At 35.2% G+C, this 21,444-nt stretch overlaps 1 protein-coding gene across 1 annotated transcript in view; it reads left to right on the forward strand.

Annotated features, from left to right (window-relative positions):
- Positions 1–19,027, forward strand: part of MEF2A_2 (myocyte enhancer factor) — a 40,006-nt gene extending 20,979 nt beyond the window's left edge. The window contains exons 4-6 of the mRNA XM_051213250.1: positions 890–1,087; positions 3,863–5,465; positions 17,846–19,027. Of these exons, the coding sequence (XP_051069214.1) occupies positions 890–1,087; positions 3,863–5,465; positions 17,846–17,985 (1,941 nt within the window). The 3' untranslated portion in view covers positions 17,986–19,027. The remainder of the gene's footprint in view (positions 1–889; positions 1,088–3,862; positions 5,466–17,845) is intronic.
- Positions 19,028–21,444: the final 2,417 nt, after the last annotated feature.

A 21,444-nucleotide genomic window follows, 5' to 3' on the forward strand; every position in this document is an offset into this window, starting at 1 on the left:
CTAGTAGTCAAGCAATTCTGCTTTCAACCATTGATTTATAAGTTCGAATTTCTCTCACACGCGTCAGTTTAAACAGTCGGACAGTATTACAAACTTGCACATAAACTATTTATTGAAGAGGAGAACACAAACCTGTACACGGTTAATAAATTACGATAATTAATAAAAAAATTATTACATGGATTCTATGTCAACTAATTTTAAATTATATTGAAAAATTTTCAAGGTATTCAAAGTACATAATACCACTGTTGCTCACGGAGTGGGATTAGTTTTTTCGGGTACTTGTTTGAGATCTTAAATATTTTTTGCAGAGTTAAAGATACTCAAAATTGATCACAATTGTGGTGATACATTTTTTGTTATATTCCTCTACATCATTTTGAACTTTTCATGTTTTAAGCTACCCTTTCATAAACTTCACTTCCTATGTTCATGAGATATGTGGAAAACTATATCGATATTCTTATAGTACCAGGTTTTAAATTTTTCTCATCTATTGCATTATCTAGAAATTTCTTTATCGAAACAAATGTTCACTGTTATTTTGCGATGATTTCACCATACAGATTTATGGCATGTCGGAAATCATCTGAAATTTCATGTGTAGTATGTTATTATTATTATTATCTACTTGTTTCAAGGGACAGATTTGATGATGGGTAAGACTATCTATAAATACGTAATAATTGTAGTTAATAATAGTATCATAAAATGTCTCCTTTTAAACAACTAACTAATAAGTTGTATATACCATAGTTTCTCTTTCCTTTTGAGTGTTATTATTATTCTGTAAGTAATCAACTTTGTACTACTGTTGTTTTTTTCCACATAACAAACACATAATCCCCGTTGCCATCATCATCACCATTACTATTATTTATTAAAGTTGATCAACCGTAAAGAGGGCAAATTTTCTTACTTATCGGATGGTGATGCAGTCAGTAATAATAATGATCCGTTCTTCTCAAATACAACTGATCAGTTAAGTGAAGCTGATGCTTCTATACGAACTGGAACTAAAACACCGATTACTTCATCTGTTTCAATGGCATTGGAATTCCCTGGATCAATATCAGACGTACCAGTTAGTCATATTTTATTTTCGTTTTCTGGTTTTTCTACTGCTGCTTTTTTGATAAACATTGCTCAAATTGTACTATTATGGATTACCTTGTTCTGTCAATTCATACGTATACATATATAGCGATGCTTTCTTACCGTACTTAGTAGTATGAACTAATTTCCTTGTTCTGCACATTATTGATCCACATTATATATATGTATACTTAAGCAAACAGTACCGGTTTTGTTAAATGTATGTAATGTGGAGAGTTTTTTCTCTTGTCTTTGTTCTGATGCTTATAATTAGCTTCAACATAACTTTTATAATCATTTAAGAAAAAAACTATTCTTTGTTGATTAAGACATGAAATAATTTTTGACTGGTTAAACTTCAATTTAACAGGACACATTAAACCTTTCATTCTCTTTTGGTGTGGTTTTTGTTGTTGGAATGGTGTTACTCTTTAGAAATTCATCTATTGAAACATGACATGTTTTATCGATAGCAGTGGTAATTTAATTATCCAGATAGTAGTAGATAGTAAGATACAACTTTACAAGTGGTCAGTTGCAGCCCGACACAGTTCATTAATAACGACGTAAACTATCAAACTAGTTGACTGGCATGGGTTCAAATCTCAGTGGGAGCCTCAATTCCATCAAATTTCTATCTATGGTCTGCTGATGAGTGTCGACTGACACAAAACGTAGGTTTGTGGTTTCTCGTTAACTATCTCTACATGTGAATGACAATAAGCAGGAGGAATGTTTATTTATCGCGAAAGGTTACGTATTATTTACATGATACACATACATTCAATTTTCCATCTGCATCTTTCGGTGTGCTATGCAGTCTGAACCGTTTTCTCTTCTGATCTCTACATATTATCCCGATGCCCTGCTTTCGATGCACTGAGACTCTTCATTCCTGATAATCGTAGAGACTATGATGTTACTTTCCGTCACACACTACTTACAAATAATCTTGTGAGTAGTATCCACTACCACCGACCTACTACCTAATAAACTCGCTTCTACAATGATAGTCTTAAATTATGTTGAAATTGATTAGTTATTGTTTTTTAGAACTTTGTGTATTGATATGGATGTTTTCTACACTTTTCTTACTCAAATATGCTGATTCACTTTAATATGGTTTTTTATTGCATCAGTAAGTGTTAGCAAATGAAAATTTGTTTATATACTCCAAGTCTTAATTCGCTTCAGTAAATCACTGAACAAAACTAATTGCAGTCGCATCAGTCCATCGCCATAATGAAGAATGTTGCATCGTGCGGTGTTCGAAAGTTGTTACTGATATGCAATCTTCCTTTACATGATTCCAACCGACCAATATCGCTGACTAACTCAGTGGAGAATATATACTGATATATATCCCTTAGGAAGTTAAGCCATAAATGGTGTATGTCTCATTCCCATGTCAATCGTGTGCACTTATTATTTGATCGATTTCTAACTGACTCAATATATCAAAGCATAGCGGAATTCGAAGAATATTTTTACACACATTTAAATTTTGTTTCATCAACTGTCTTATTTCAGGAACTTGTTTATGACGCATACATTTCGTGATTTGCACATCGGTAGCATTCATCACAGTTGTAAGACACTGAAGCATATCAATCAATGGTAATTCGTTATTGTTTAGTCGGGTTTCAAAAAAACTTTTGCAGTTGAATCTATAAGAATCGAATATAAAAACTTTTAGCTAGTTGAAACTAAGAAATAGTATTTTGCATACACATAATTATCCGATCATAATTTTGGGGCTTATTTTGTTTAACACTTATTAGCTGTATGCTACTGTTAATCTATGAAAAATACTTCTGGTCTTAAGTAATACGCGTAATATTACGTGGTAGTTCGCACAGTTACTGTTATAACATTTAGGACGAATGAATCAGAACTTTCTGAATGATGTTTGGTTTTTATTTGTCTATTATTATAGCAAACGTTGCATGATCTTATTTTAGGAAAACCATTTTACGATTTTCGTAGTGTTTTTCCTCTTATTACTCTATTGAAAACACCCATAAACGCGAGAACAAACGTAATCATAGATCGGATCGTGGTATCAACAGGATTCAACGATTTTCACGACCCTGTGCTTATAATCATCAGGTGATAAATAGTGACTAGCTTCTAGAGGAAATTCACGGAGTTCTGCTGAGAAGCCATGACCGATTTAGTTCAATCTCATATGGTGTGAGGAAGTTAACCACAGGAGACAATGAAAAACAGTCGCTCAATATCATGGATCGATTGAATTTAGGCTTATCTGTCATTGGATATCGGCTCAATAGTGTAGAGATTAACTATTCGCACACGAGACTGAAGGTCTTTGGTTCGATTTCCGGATGCGGGGTCATAGATGTCCATTATTGAGGAGTCCCACACTAGGATGAGACAACTTTCTAGTGCTTTCAGATTTTCAATCGTAATATAACGTAGTTTGGTTCATAAACTCAACAGTAATCTTACCCAATCTGAGTTGTTCGTTTATAATCTTGATACATAATAAGATGAAACCCCATTCAATGGTTTCAGTCGTCAACGCAAGTCGAATGGATGGTTTTCAGAGTTTCCTAAAGCCTGGAAACAATTAGTCCCTAGATAAATAGGTTATTTGTTCCTGTTTAACGATCGTATTGATTTTTTGTCCTTTTTATGGAGGATTTAAGTGCGAAATTGTTTGAGTCCATTTTAACCATTCTCAGAATTGCTTTGAATTAAAGTGCTTATTTAATACTTGTGATTTCACTTCTTCTTTATTTAGAAACATATTCCTGGTATAACACATTCTGTTACACCTGAGAGTATAACTGACCAACATATGAATGCTACACACGCGCCAAGTTCATCAATGCATTTTACTACATCTGCTGAACGAGAAAAGAAAACTGAGAATTTGATTTATCACGAACAAGATACTACTAGTGGACTAGTAGTAGGTGAATCTCGTGTTGATGAGTTATGTCGAGAGATTATATTAGATGATGAAACAAACCAACCTTTCAATTCAGATCTACGTTCTAGTTCTAGAAATCATATCCCTCAAATACATTTCGGATCTCAAGAGTTTTCAACTCATAATCGTGGATCGTATTTAATAGATCCTAATATGAAACCTATTGTATCAGGTGATCATTTAAGTTCATTTCGTTCGGAAAATGTTCAGAATTTTCGAAGTGAAGTTCAAGATTGTTTTAATAATAATCTTTTGTCCGCACTATCAATTAGCAATCAAAATACAGATAATTTCGCTAATCGCTCAACTACCAATGCACATTTAAGTCCTGGTTCTTTTTCCGAACCATCAAGTTATGCAACACAGCGTTCTTCACTTACTTCATCGAGACGTATTAAAAGGCCTGTTTTTGAACCTTATGATGAATATTTTTATCCCAAAACTTCTCCAAACATAGAATCGAGATCGCGTTCCCCTATTCTACCTTTGAAACAAACAACTGTTTCACCCCCCACTAGCTATTGTGATTCGAATCATCTAACACATCTGCCACCCAGCAAGCATTTAAATATAACATCATGGGAAGGCAATCATACACCCTCAATAGCAGATTCAAGCAGACCTAATCAATCAGAACTATATAACAATTCCTTTAATTTATCCTCAACATCACCATCCAATAGACAGTTATTATCCGGTTCATATGATCGTAACCTTTCTTCATGCTCTAATCTCAAGTGTAAAGATGACCCATATAGTACTCTTATAAGGGATACACAGAATTTATCTCATAATTTACAAACTTCATCCAGTACTCTGTCTATGCAGGAGAGATTTAGTCATTTCCCTGTTATTCATGAGTCTATAACCTCATTAAATTCGTGTAAGATACAACAGCAACCACCACAACAACTTCAGAATCCTCCAACTATTCTGGATGATGAAATGTGCATTTCAAATTTCAGCCCGTTTCACTTTATGTCCAATACATTGAATGATGTCATTAATAATAATCCATCAAGTTCGAGTAATACACAAAATCTAAATGATAATACCAATAGTAATGAAAATCGATCCCCTAAATTCACTCATACAACGACTAATAATAGTAGTAGCAAGAATGATAGTATTAATAACAATAATCATATAATTGCAAGCGGTGTTGGTAGTATACCGTTAAACCAAAGATCATTTAAACCAGATCAGTTCATTGAGTCTGTACCTAGTCCTGAATTATTACTATTTCTTTCATCCAATAATAATAGTAATAATAATAATTTAAAAATAAATACAGCAACAGCGCCTATGACAACAACAATTTCAGATTTAACCCATCCTTCTTATGATTTACAGTCATATTCTTCATCAAAGATGTGTGTACGCACAAATAAGTCAAAAATGCATTTCCCAGGTAAGCACAAACAAATCATAACGTACAATATTTATCAAACTTTTCAAGGTGTTTTACATTGAATATGAATTTATTATTGATTGTGTTTATTGTGAAGCTTTTAATTGTAAATCGAGTAATTCGAAATATTCGCTTTTTGGTACCATATTTTAACCGAAAGAATTAACTATTCTAAATATTCACAATTATGAGGTACGCGTAGTAATTAGACATACCTCAATCTGCATAAGGGGGATTATGGAGATCGTTGAATTTTATAGGTCATATCAGCATCTGACCTTAGTTCAACTAATGAGGTACTGGTTTTAAGAGGTAATTCTTGAAGTTCTAGTTAGAAACCGTAACCATTGGTGTTGTGACTTTATGTCCGGCTTTTTATCACGTGATCTATCCACCAGTCAAAATACGACTTATACAATCTTAGCACTGTGCCAAACCAATGAAGTTCGACCGGTATGGACAGCCTAGCGTCCTTATTGGTCCTATATCCGCCTAGCCCGTCCACTTGAGTCCAGAACACCAATACCAGCTCCCACTATGCGAATCATATATTTCAAAAATACTGTGTTTATATATCAAACAAACAGACCGCAACGCACCATAAAGTAGGAAATAACATTTGTACGCAATAAAGCCAAAAAGTGGCTGTGAACGTGGGAGGCAGTAGTCAATAAACTGAACATAGCTTAAGAACAGTAAATCGTACATGAGAATATATAAATAATATTAGTTCATTAATAGGTCTCACTCGTTGCTCGTAATGTAATCTTCACTAGGATATAACAATTGGAATCCATTCATGTCGGATGTGATGCACATACCGAAAGTTACCATTAGAAGATGATTAGACCTGTAAATCATTCGAAATCAACTCAATAGACCGAAGTTAAGCGCACTCTACGTGACCTGAAGGTCTTCGAATTAATCCCCGGTAGAGTTATGAATTCTCACTCCAGAGGAAGTCTCATACTAGTGTGAAACAGCTATCATGGTTTCATAAAACTATGTAAGATTCCAAGGTTTTATCAGTTAACTCGTGTTATCATAGAAAGAATTCCATGTAAATATTTTTTAAGATGTTGATTATCAAAATGAACAATCCATTTATCCACCTAGATTTGGAGGCTGTTTTCTATGATAAATTCTTATTTCAATGATTATTAGTTTTTTACTTAGTGAATAATTTCATAGTCTTGAGCGTTCAAATGTCAACTAGGAGTTCATCGGTTTGAATCGGTTTCCATTTCTATTTCTTCTTAAAAATTAGTTGATATCATTTTCATCTATCTAGGCTAGGTATTATCTAGTTAAAATATAATTCTAAGTAGCCATGCTTTTTATCTAACGATTATAGTTCTTAAGATTGTGTTCAGATTGTCTTAGTGTTTCACCTTTGGTTTTCTTTATTTTATCAATATCATCTGTCTTCATTTCAATCCTGCAGTAGTAATTATGTAAGTAGCTTATCTATTTGGTTGTCTTATTATGTAGCCGTTGCTGCTACCTTGAGGTGGTGGTTGTACTTGCCTATCATAATGAACCAATCGAGCTATACTGGCTAGAACAATAGTTCCTCAAAGTCCTACCATACCAGACCGGTCTGTTGAAGAGCGGTAAATCTAAAAGCAGAAAAACTAAGGTCCGAAGGCGAAGTCGTACTGCTGACTGTACAGAGGTATGACAGTAGTAAGTTGTTTCCTTCAGACAACCAGCATGACAGCGATGCTGCCTTCCCACAAGGAGGGGTGAGGTTAGAAAAGGTCGACCCTAAAACTGCACACCTCGCCTTATCCCACGGATATCCGTCTCCGGCGGTAAGGTCCTAAACAGTACGGAGCTAACACAAAAATTACCCATAAAAATGTCGTGTGACTGACCTCAAGCAGTTGTCCCTCGGGCACTGCGGTCACGCTCCCAGGTCACTAAGACCACCTCTAATCCAATTTCCTTTTCAGGTACCTCCAGAAAAACTCTTCCACCGTATGGGCAACCGGGAAGTGCTAACCGCCCTCATACCTCTAACAGCACTCAAGACCACTGTATTCATAATCAACCTCCGTCTTCACTTTCTATTATTCATCCTACATCGACTTTCACCTCTAAACTTCCTTTTCCGGCTTCCCCTTCAAGTGTCACCATAGCCAACGATTCTAGTACTCAAAACACTGTCCCAGGTCTACTGAAACCTCGCTCCAAACTACACATTGGAGCCTTCAACGTACGCACCCTATGTCAAATCGGTCAACAGGCTTCCTTCGCTAGAACCCTAGAATCTCGTACCATTGATGTATGCTGTGTCTCTGAAACACGCATACAGGATCCTAGTGTGGTCATTCACTTGACCTCACCTCGGCAAAACGGAGAGCCAACGAGATAGACCATCCGTGTATCTGGTGACCCGATGACCAGTTCTCATGGACTGGCAGGTGTAGACATAGCACTAAGCATGAGGGCGGAACAAGCACTGTTAGAGTGGGTCCCCGTTAACGGTCGTTTATGTGCTGTTCGGTTAAACGGCTCCGTAAGAACTCGGAAGGATAGAGACGTACGTCGTTCCTGCCTACTCTCCCACTGACTGCAGCTCAGATAAAGTGAAAGATGAATTTTACAGAAAGCTATCTGAACTTCTTCAGAAAGCTAAACGTTCAGACATAGTACTCGTAGCAGGTGACTTTAATGCCCAGATAGGTAGTTTAAACCAAACAGAAAGGCATTTAGGTGGATATTTTAGTATTCCAGCACAGCGAACAGATAATTGTCTGCTGCAACTGTGCTCAGACAATCGTTTATTTTTAGCAAGTACTAATTTCAAGCATAAGGAGAGACATCGCCTAACATGGCGACCCCTTGCACCAAACCAAATAGACTCAAATGGACCATATTGCCATCAGTCATCTTTGGAGAGGCTCGATAGAAGACTGATGCTCGTTCTGGAATACCTGTTTGGGCTCCGATCATGATATAATACGAGCACACATTTGCTTGCACCTCGCTGGACGCAGGAAAACCACACTAAAAGGACCCACTAGATTTGAACCGAGTGACGAGAAAGCTGAAAGTAGACTCCATGAACAACTGAGGTCATACTTAGGTAGCTCTGAAATCGAAGCCGACCCAGATGCTACTTAGAAAGATATGCGAACAGTTGTGGAAACAGCAGTGACTAAAGAGTTACAACAAACCAATGGATTTCTTCAAGGTCTGCAAGTCTATTCTCGTAAACTCATCCCATCAGGCTCTGAACACGATGAAGTGCGTAAACAAATCAGATCTAGGTTAAGCAAAAGTCTAAGGAACGACCGTGAGCAGTGGTGGGCAACGTAAGTAAAAGAGATGGAAAAGGCGATGGCTGTAGGTAACACAAAACAGCTCTACAGACTAATAAAAGAAACTGGAATTAATAAGTTAAGTGTAAGTGAGGCGATCTCAGAAAAAGACAACAATTATCTGCTCTAGGCCCAGACGTTTAGAAAGATGGGTGGGACACTAAGGAGCAGTTCAGCTGGCCTTCAGCTACTTGACAACTACCCACCATTGCCAAACAGCCTGAATAGAACATTGAAGTAGGTCCCCTTACTCTAACTGAAGTTCAAAAGACTATAGCTAATCTGAAAGGAGGAAGAGCAACTGGTCCAGATGGATTGGCTTCAGAGGTCTTTAAAGATGATGGTCCAATTTTAGCGATTAGGTTGACTAATATTTTAGCTCAAATCTGGGAGTTGGACGTAATCCCATCTGACTGGTCCCAATCACTGATTGTCCCAATATATAAGAAGGGGTCATAATCATCCTGTGACAGCCATAGAAGGATTATTTTGACTAATACAGCATCTAAAATACTAGCCTCAATAATTATCGGGCGCCTAGCTAAGACTCGTGAACTGCAAACACGTGAAAATCAGACGGGCTTCAGATCTGGTCGTGGTTGTATCGACCACGTATTTACCGTTCGTCAGATATACTTATCGGCGTCCGACAATGGTGGTCTTTCTTGACTTAGAAGCAGCATTTGACTCTGTTGACCCAGAGTTTCTATGTCATTTAAAGGTGTACCTCAGAAAGCACATGTACCTTGTGAAGGCTCTTTACTCGAACACTACTAATTGAGTACGAGATTATTGCGAAATTTCATCTGATTTTGCAACCTCAAGTGGTGTCCGTCAGGGCTGTCCACTCTCTCCATTTTTGTTTACCTTCATCATAGACCTACTGATGGAAATAACGCTCTCATCGACTGAATTTTCGGGCATTGACCTCCTGCCAGGTGGTCGACTTATCGATTTGGGATACGCAGATGACATAGTCCTGTTTGGTGAAGACGCTGATAAAATGAAGAGTGTTTTGGTAGCACTGAGCAACAATGCCAAGATATTTGGGATGCATTTCTCCCTCTCTAAATGCAAGTTATTGCTTCAGGACTGGCCTGCGTCAACACCTGAACTAAGGATGGAGAGTGAAGTAGTCGAATGTGTTGACAACTTCACTTATCTTGGAAGTTTGATCATCCCTAGTGGGTTGGTGTCTGACGAAATCTCTTCACGGATTCAAGAAGCTCGTTTGGCTTTTGCCAACTTACGTCACCTATGGCGAAGGCGAGATATCCGTCTACCAATTAAGGGACGGCAGTTCGTTCTGTCCTACTTTACTGCTACGAAATGTAGCCATTAATGGTAGAAGATACCCCTAAGCTACTAGTATTTGACCACAGATGCCCTAGGAATGTTGCTCGCATCTGCTGGGATCACCGGGTAAGTAATAGTGAGGTTAGACGCAGGGTATTAGGGAATGATGGTAAATCAGTTGGTGAGGTTATGAATCTTCATCGACTGAGATGGTTGGGCCACTTGTTACGTATGCCTGAGCACCGATTACCACGACGCGCAATGCTGACTAGTGTTGGGGATGGTTGGAAGGAAGTGACCAAACCTGAACGTGGCATCAGTCCTTAAAGTCACTAACTTCTGGCCTTTGCCATGTTGGTAGATGCAGACTACTTGGTTGGGGTCCACGTGACTATCGTAACCAATGGTTTGAGACTCGGGGTGACATGGCTCAGAATCGATCACAATGGCGTAGGTGTATGCACTTCCTGTCTTCCCTTAAACTATGAGATTGAAATCGCTTCATACCTTTCTTTCAACGAACTAATTTTTCCTGTACTATATCCTTATACACAGTCTTTTTTATATACTACTACCATTGCAGTAACTATTTCTATGAACTTGGTATTCATATTGTTGTGCTAATGAGGTATGCCTGGTCCTGTGTTGTAGCTGACTGACTGACTAAAATTCTGTTAGTAATTAAACCTTAAGGTTTTACGCAACATATCAACTAGAGGTAATCAATAACCATTTGATTGGTAGTGGAATGTAAAGGATTTACTGTTTATTGCTTATTGTTTTTTTCTAACTTTCTCTATCCTGGCAGTAGTTAGTAATATATCTAATAATTTTGTACCTATCCTTTTTTGTCTTAATTAAATTATATTTCACTATGTAGGTAGATAATTGTCACGGTGCCTGCATTGCTTTTTGTTTTGAATCAACAAAGTTCTAAGTCTACAGTTTTACCTAACTTTTTCCTACTTTCTTGTTGTATAATGAAGAAAACTTTTTTTTTCACAAAAAGCCATGACTACGTCAATACTATTTGGAAATGATGACATAGAAATTCCTTTTTCTGAGAATAAAACGTTTGTTTAATGTATATTAATAAGATATTATTGAAAAAAAGTGTACTCATTATTTTAAACTTATTGTTAATATTACTAATTTATTTAACAAGCAGATGACATTTTATCATTAATATTGATGTGTGAACGTCTTTCTATTTATCATATACTTTGAAATAAAACACTATTTCTTAGACTATTACTTTTTTGCTTCACTAATCAACATTTCAGTAAACATTATTCTGTATCACTAATTATACCTAGTTGATTCTCATTAGTTGTTGTCCATATAATCAACATGGTTTTTTTATAATCACAGTATGAATGCAAATCCTTGTATCACAGATGTTATTATAGAGGATAACAAGGTTACTTATCTACTTTAACTAAATTAGTTCTGACAGTGCTCCAACTTCTAGTTTAGATTATAAACCATTGATTTATTTTCATTAAGCCCTGAAAACTGTATATTAAATCATTTCAATTGGTAATTCAATATTTCCTTAAAATAAATTCTGTTTGCCTAATTTTTTTTTAAATCCATATATTATATAAAGGTGTATTAGTTTATGCTAAAAATGTTCATATTGTAAGTAAATTAAATTGATAGATTATGAATATAATTACATGATAATTATATGTTTAATGTTTACAGATTAATTTTAAAATAACTGTATCATAGAAAATTGTTACTGAAACGTTATTGCTTAGAAAGTTTCTCTACTTTCATTCAGATTCTATTTGAATGAAAGTAATTTTATTGTATAAACTTTGTTTGTACATTTGAGGATAACCATCCTTCGTTTATGGTTTACTAAAAGATCCATATTTAGTATTTTCATGCAGTTTCTTGTTTATTTATATGTTTTTATTATTTTTATGTACGCATGTTGCTCCCAATGGAATATAGGCCACCGACCTGCATTCTCCAACCCACTCTATCCTGAGCCTTCGTTTCCAGTTCTATCCAATTTTTGTTCATTTTTCTCATGTCTGCCTCTATTTCTCGGCCTAGTGTGTTCTTTGGTCTTCCTCTTTTCCTTTGGCCTTGAGGATTCCATGTGAGGGCTTGCCTTGTGACGCAGTTGGGTGCTTTCCTCAATGTGTGTCCTATCCACTTCAAGCGCTTCTTTCTGATTTCTTCCTCCGCTGGAATCTGGCTTGTTTTCTCCCATAATAGGTTGTTGGTGATAGTGTCTGACCAACGGATCCGAAGTATTTCGCGCAGACAACTGTTAATAAACACCCGTATCTTCTAGATGATGGCTTTCATAGTTCTCCAGGTTTCCGCCCCATACAATAGAACTGTCTCGACATTTGTATTGAAAATTCTGACCTTGGTGTTTGTTGACAGTTGCTTTGAGTTCCAGATGTTCTTCAATTGTAGATATGCTGCTCTCGCTTTGCCGATCCGCGCTTTCACATCTGCATCAGATCCACCATGTTCATCAATGATGCTGCCCAAATATGTAAAGGTTTTTACATCTTCCAAATCTCCTCCGTCAATTGTGATTGGATTGGTGCATGCTGTTTTGTATCGGAGAATCCTGCTTTTCCCTTTGTGTATATTGAGACCTACTGCTGCTGAGGCTGCTGCTACACTGGTCGTCTTCTCCTGTATTTGTTGTTGCGTGTGCGATAGAAGGACCAGATCATCTGCGAAGTCTAGATCGTCCAACTGCATCCTACATATCCATTGTATCCCGTTCTTCCCTTCAGATGTTGACGTCTTCATGATCCAGTCGATCACCGGGAGAAAGAGAAAGGGTGCGAGTAAGCAACCTTGCCTAACACCGGTCTTCACTTCGAACGACTTTGTCAACTGTCCTCCATGCACGATTTTGCAGTGTAATCCATCATATGAGTTCTGTATGATATTGACTATCTTCTGAGGCACGCCGTAGTGTCTAAGAAGTTTCCATAGTGTTGTTCTGTCCACGCTATCAAATGCCTTTTCGTAGTCAAGGAAGTTGATATAGAGTGATTCTTGTTTATTTAATGCCACCATAAAAACAAATTATTTTAATAAAAATGGTAAGGGAATTATGAATAAAAGCGTTGTTTAAATAACACGAGACAATAAAATGTAGAAATAAAGAATAGTTTTATACACACATGTCATTCATTGTAACCGATTTTGATTTCTGTGACATCTGAAGATTCTAAAATACAACATCAAGAAGTTTTCTTGCATGATTGACAGTCAAAGAATTTATTGGTTAATATATTGTTTTGTCTAGTGGTTCTACTTTCTTTCCAACTTTTCATTACTAGTGTAACTTATTTTCCATAAAAATCGATGTTCACTTATAAACTTGTATTTTGTTTATTATAGCTACAGTTTTCTTAAAATGTCGAATTTAGGAAAACACTTTGGAATATCGTCCAATTTTAACGGTAAATTACTTTATTCCAACTATAAATATACGTATGTAAATGAGAGAACAGCTTTAAATCTCACACAAAACTTTTCCAGTAAATTCCTAGCATTCATAATTTCATTATATTTTACATAAAGACATTGTTACTTTCCTTCACTTGTTACCTACATCCATTATCAATTTTGTTGATCGAGTTTTTCTCTCATATGTAGATAGTTTCTTAAAGAAATTGATAGATGAAAACTTGTAATTATCTTATTATCTTCTATGGTTAAATTTTTACTTCTGAACTCTTATTGACCCTGCTGTTTATAATTCCCATTACTTAATTAGGGATTAGATAACACGTCGATTCAAAAGATCTGTCGAAAGGACGTTTCACTCCGCCAAGCTACACATAATTTTCCCAACTAAACCAGTACTCACACAACTAATCAAGGATAGGTTACCGAAGATGGGCTAATCCATGTGTGTATACCAATTCAACTGCTCTTGTGGAGCTAGTTACATAGGCCGTACTCAGAGGGTTTTATCCTTGCGTGTTCGTGAACATGTACCAGCATGGTTGGGAAAAGGAGTTTCTAAATCGATTAACAGCACTATTCTTTCACACTTCAGATCCCAGCGGAGGAAGAAATCAGGAAGAAACGCTGGAAGTGGATAGGACACACATTGAGGAAAGCACCCAACTGCGTCACAAGGCAAGCCCTCACATGGAATCCTCAAGGCCAAAGGAAAAGAGGAAGACCAAAGAACACACTAGGCCGAGAAATAGAGGCAGACATGAGAAAAATGAACAAAAATTGGATAGAACTGGAAACGAAGGCTCAGGATAGAGTGGGTTGGAGAATGCAGGTCGGTGGCCTATATTCCATTGGGAGTAACAGGCGTAAGTAAGTAAGTAAGTAAGTCTTTCACACTTGGTGAACATCATATCAAAATAAGAGAAAGCTTTCTCTGTTTTATATCAAGTTCCAAAATATCTACCTCAAGGAGCTAGATTATGATTGCTGTACATAGCCGAAGCCATCTGGATCAACTTCAGAAAACCAAACTTATGTATCCAGAAAAAGTATATCCAGCCTCTATGTTTACCCTGGCCCACGACTGGATCACCGGATATCTAAACTGAATATTATAGACATCTTACCGCCTCTCTTTTAATTACCTTTATCTTAATCTTCACATCCATCATTCTCAATTCGTTTATGGTAATTACCTTGATAACACCCCCCCCCTTATTACATATTATATTCACACAACAATATGATTATTATTATCTCAATTGACAAGATGCAATTCTCCTATTATGCATTTTATTCACACAGTTTTTTTTGCATTTTCGTTTTTGCTATAATACTATTCTACTTATTGTGAATGGACACTTTACTCCAAATCATTCTGACCTTTATTGAATGACCTAATTTGCAAATAATACAATTTTGAAGTATATATATGTCGTAACAGATGCAAACGTCCACCATTTTTAACACATGACATTTTAAAATTCATTAATACATGCCTTATTTTGGGCCTTTGTAAAATATAATTATGGACTTATAACTGTAGAGCGTGATGATAAAGTTATTGAAAACAATTGTTCGCTCAAATATTCTTCGTTTTGAATATTCTATGGGGATTTTTAAGCTGATTAGATAACTGTTTAGCAATAATAAACTGAATATAACGCCTCATGTCTAACTGGATTTCTGTACATCGGATCATCCATTGGTACTGGGAATTCTCATATTTATAAAATTATCCAAGCACAATTAACTAATTCACTTCTAATAAAACTGTTAAGTTGATATATGGACGCACAAATATAATGCTGCTTACTCGTCTCGTAGACTGTTGAAGAAGTATTGCGGATATCAGTAAATCAGAAGGTACTTCAATAGTTCAAGTTCGTTTTACTGTATTTTGAAAATTTTATTTATTTGTTCGTTCCTATTGGATCATTTGTTTGCATTTAAAAGTTAATTCTTACAAATCCCACTGAATAGTAAATCGTTTTCATCATGTTTTAGATAATTGTAAATCCCCGTTCCACTTGTTCGGAGTTATTTCTCTTGACATTAACTCTAAGTTTTTTTTATTTAATTTTAAGTTAACTCAAGTTGGTTATTCACTTAGTTGAATGAAACAATTCTTTGATATTACTTTATACTGTTTGAAATTTAATTGTTAGTAAATTTCAGTGTTTTCACTGTACTTGTACATATTTATATCACGTTCTGTATTATTTATAACTGAGTGACTGAACTAATTCGTTTACTTAGCCCATTAAATTCAAAACTTACCCATGATTATATATATATATGCAGTAATTTTACGAAAATTCTGTATTTCTATTCATGAATTTGTTACGTCCTTGATTCGTTTGCCCACTAGTATATACACGAGAGAATTTGTCCTTGAATCAGATTAAAGCAAAAAGACATGAATATATGGATGACTAACATGATCATAACGCACGAACAATTAGAAAAATACCGTTGTCTGTCAACTTAAAAATTCACTGTACGTAGTATGTTGATAATCTCTGGTAATTTAACCTGGGCCGTATATGATGAGTTGATATTTACAAAACTAAATTTAACCTTACTAAAACTTGTAACTAAAGGCTCTATCGAGACAATCTCCATAGGATACATAAATACCAAGAAGGACTGATCAAATGTCAATAATGGGATTATTCAAACTCTCACATAACTTCATACTCATTGAACGATTCCGTGGCTGTCTGAATTCACTAGCTCAGTGGATAACACGTCGGCGTTTGTAGAGAAAGGTAGTAGATTCGAATCATTATTCGAACGTTAACTCTGCTATACAGGTGTAGTGCATACTACTTAGACGGACAGATATAAATGGTATGTATCAGGGGCTGAAATTAGTATTTTTATTAACAGAAGAGGAAAAATGAAAAGAAAAATTAAAACTGAAGCAGTTGAAGTAGCAACAGGAATGGAAGAACAATAGATTGTGTAAGAGATAATTCAAGGAGGGCGTGTAAATGGTTTATTCTATTGTTTTCATAATTTACATATGTGGTGTGTAACTCTGTTTGACATAATAAATTGGTTTATTAAACCAAGACTGCGTTCATTACTCAGATACATAGAACTGATAGATCCCAAGTAGGATAATACATTCATACTGAATTTCAGTTTTGGCCACAGTCCGACTTCCCAAAATCTTTGATTATTTACTAAAATTTTATACATTTATATTTACAATGGGTAAATTAGCCTTTAGCTATCTGAATAATGTTTTCCCTGTTGACTTTTATTATTATTTAACTAATTACACAATTCATATCTTTCAAAAAGCATACGCGTAAGTAATCTGTATCTTGTCAATATTTTTGGTAATCGTTTAATTTCCGGGTGCCAGCTTTTTCTTTTCTTTCTGCTATCATCTTTACGTCTGGTTCTGGAAAATTATTCTGTTTTAACTATATTTTTGTTGTAAACATTTTCACGTCAGTATATTGTGGTTACTGTAATGGTTTAAGATAATTTCAAAAGAAAAATGTCACGTGAAAAGTATTTGAAATTAATATGACCTATCGTTGGTTATTGTTAACTCACTTGCCTTGTACAGGTTTGTTTACTTGACTTCAACTCATACTTTAAGTTTAGGGACTAGAATTACTACTTAGTTATCTAAACCGAAGGTGTAACAGCGAAGTAAAAACCAACGTTGGTACGTCGAAATAACCTTAGCCATCGAGTAGATGCTGCTGTTTGACATTTAAAACAAAGGGACATTTCTACAGATATCACTGTGACTAATTTTTCTATATGGAGTTGTTGAGATCGTTGAGTTTTATTGAAATCACTAAGTGGTTTGAGTTAGACAGCCATTGAAATAGTGTAAGTACTAGAAATCAGTTTCATCCTTATATGGAATTCGCTGGAAGAGCTCATCCACGACTCCACATTTAGGAGTCGAACTCGGGACCTTCAGTCTCGCTCGCGAACGCTTGATTTCTCGACAATTGAGCCGGTATACAATAGTGGATATGTTTAACCTCGATTAATCCACGTTAATGCGCAACCATCTTCCATTGTCTTCAGTTGGTATCGTTCTCACACTCAATACAGCTGAACTGCACTGGTCACGGATTCCTAATAAAACTCAGTGAATGAATAATCTTCGTTTAAATTAATCTAGTATAATTGTCAACTTTGGTTTTGTGCTTCTTTTTAACACAATAAGTATTTCTGATACATTTAACATTGTTGGTCATTGATTCCAGTTTGGATCCTGAGTTAATCAGATGTTTTCGCTTTTTTTTCACATCTACACATCTTTAGATTCGTTTGGACAACTTCCTTTTAGTCAATCCAACAATCCTTGTCTGGAGCTTTTATCGTTTGATAAACCTGACGAACCAACTGCAAATTCTCCGGTTGAATTTTTGTCTAACCCACTTAAACGTGTACGCCATCTTTGAAGAAAAAAACAACCCTAGATGTCTTATTTTCAGATTATCTATACGATGTGATGTGTGCTTTTATCTCATTCTTTTTAAGATATATGTATTCTCTATCTTATAAACGTGGAACAATTATATCTCGTTGTATTTAATGCACTGTTTCGCACGCTTTCATAGACATTCACTATGTCAATTTCATGTACACATATGAATATATATATTTCCACATAAGTCATCGAACCTTTTTTCACAGTTTCTTATCATTCTCATTCATCGTTTATCCTTCTGTTTGTTTTTATATTTCTCACCTTTACGGTGTTTTCTTTTTTTGGATCACTTTCATTCTTCATGTGTTTCTGTTTATTTCTCTTTCATTTTTAATCTTTGTAACCAAGATTCCTATTAGATGAGCTGTGTTAATGAATGAAACGAATCTCCTAAAATAGGTCAGCCTAATATTTCCAGATACTTTATGTGCAACACTAATCTATTTCTGTATTTTTTTTTCCTTAATTAGAAGAATGAGGAAATACGATACTCTATTTTCTCTTATTAATAATTTTTTTTCCGGTCTGTTAAAAATTATTATTTTATTGCCTTAGGTTGTATTTCTCAGAAGCGCCAATTGTACTTTCAATTTCAAGATATTAATATGTTCTAAGATTGTTTTAGTTTTGTACATATGTCGATTATTAATACTTCTTTGTAAGCATGATATACTTGAGCGTAATCACTTAGTTAATACTAAGGTTATATGAAATCATATTTTGTCATATCGAAATATGACAACACAAAAAAAATTTAATTTCATTCAATAGGTTCATGTGGTAATTATTCCACTTTTGTCTAAATCAACGTCCAATTTCTTCATAATTCAAATATGATTGAGGTGATTTTTTATCTATGTATTTATTTTCTTTAAAAAAAATTTTCGGTATACAAGTAGTCTGTTCATAATAAGTATACAGTTCTTATGTAGCCAAGCTGATATCAATAATACAATATTACATGAACCTTAGTTTATGAATTCATTATTAATCCTCGAATGATTAATAAATTTCTTGATTTTATGACTTTATATGATAGTGGATCTATGATATGATATTTGTTTAGTCTATATCAGGACAAAAGCATAATCGTTTATTTGATAGATGCTTAATCTATCTAATATTTTCTTATATTGGTATTATAGCATTCGGCATCCTGTCAGTGTTTTCATCTGAAAGAACGATACCGTCTGTGTATTTTTAGCTGACCAGATCTCCAAGCTAAATTTCTGTTTTACAAACTACGGCAAATAACAGCACCCCATCCATAAGTCTGCAACACAGTACAACTAGGATGATATTAAGTTACACTGACATAATCGACCCTGCGAATGATAACTCATTATAAACTCTGATTCATATGAGATGTATTTATTGCATATTATATGTCAAGGCATGAATTTAAAGTTATACTTCACCGTGATATCTCGATTCATGACGTCTGGTGTCTTCATACATCATGTGATAGCGCTATTGCAAAACGTCGTATATTAGAACTGCAACACTGAGTGTAGGATTTAAGAAACTGCGCTATTCAAGGTGATCCTCCTGTGTATACTACAGAATTTCTACCCTTTCTGAAAGTTTTACCAGGAAATCCTAACTATGAAAAGACATCACTATATCTACCATCAGGTCGTGATGATTCGCCAATTCCGGCTTTACCATAACCTTTTCAACTTGATGATGAGTGGGGAGGGGGAATGAGTGTCAATATTTAAATTAAATTGCGACTGAGTCATGGGCAATAGGAATATTCCTTAAACCCCGTTTATCTGTTTATCAAAGTGTTTCACTTAGCGGTTCAGCTATCTGTACAATGGTTTACCTACCTCACATGAAGTTTCATCTGTTTAGTCATCACTCCAAAATAAATATGATTTATGGTTAGGCACCCAACATAGTGGCGTACATGAAACCTTTTCTAAAACGATAAGATCTTATTTGAGCTTTGATTATTGACGCTGTCCTGTGAATCAGATTTCCTAATTTTTTAATGGTACACTTAATACTGTATACAACTAATCATAATCAATTTTTCATTAAGCCACCAAAATATTTAGTAATCTTTATCTCATCATGAAGACAAATACTAATCATCAAAGCATAGAGATTATGAATTAGATCCTATGATGGTTTGATTGTAAGTAGTAAAATAGATTATCATTCTTTTTGAGCCGTTTATAATTATCTAGTTCGAATATAAATACTGTTTGATGTCTATTTAATGTTTACAGTTCTAAGGAAAGGTATTTCCTTTATGTATATGTATATAATGTCCCTCTTTTGATTGTCTTTCTACTTATCTATCTGTTCATCATCTTGTTAAATGAAATACGTAGAGGGATAGTTGTGCATGAGTTAATCCCTGATCCTTTTCGATTGATTACTAGCCAAAAGTTTAAGATTATTTAGAATACCTGGTTCGAACATTTAACTTTCAAATCTGAACAGAATATCAGGTACTCGATTCTGCTAGTAGTCACGAACTAAAATCAGCGTGTTTCCCATTTTTCAGTTTGTTCGCGATGGATTTGTAGTCTTACTTGATATTTTCCTTAAAACTCAAGCAAATACTATATTGGTGTACTGTGGAATTCCCTTCAGTTATTCCCTTGGTAGGTCATATGCTCTCTAGAAATTGTGGGTTGATTGTTTAGTAGTTTACCAGAAATCTCTTCAACGCTTTTTCCGTTTGTCGTGTTTTTTCAACATTTAGCATTACTTAAAAGTTCCAACAAACTGGTAAGCCTGAATATTGCATTCCAAGGGAGTTGTTGAAGGTAGAATTACAGTGCATTGTTGAAGGTAGATGTTTCCAACACCATACAATTAAGTATCTTGTGCTAAATTATCGAGTGATCTGAACAACATTAACAATAACCGGGGCTCCCGAACCATTTGTGAAATAGTGCTGTTATGAAATGATAGAATTTCGGGACGATCACCATATGTTTTGAAGAATATAAACTTACACTGTTAGCTAAGAACTGCTATTATGAGAATAGGTCAGATCATTTAGAAGCCCGATGTTGAAGACGGACGACTTCCTGAAACGTTTAGATAATTATGTAATTTGTTCATATAGACAATCGTGTGATTTGTTCTCTGAATGTGAATGCAATTACGTCTTGGTTGCAGTGAGTGAGTGAGGGATTTTCTCACTGGCACTATAGAATGCATGAGGGGATACAAAGTTAGTACAGTATTATAAAATGTCATCAGCCATAAGAACGTACATTTACGAATATACTAGGTCGAAAGCACGCCATGTCCAACGATAAATTTTATTAGCTTAAAGACATCCTGACTCTCACATGACTTAAATGAATGTATATTCTCTGCAAGTAATGGATTCTCTGGACCAAGTAGTTGTGGCAGCACTATGAAAAACTGTATCAGCTAATAAAACTTTGTATCCTAAAAAAAT

The sequence above is a fragment of the Schistosoma haematobium genome, chromosome 3 (genome assembly GCF_000699445.3).
Source record: "Schistosoma haematobium chromosome 3, whole genome shotgun sequence".
In the NCBI taxonomy this organism is placed as follows: domain Eukaryota; kingdom Metazoa; phylum Platyhelminthes; class Trematoda; order Strigeidida; family Schistosomatidae; genus Schistosoma; species Schistosoma haematobium.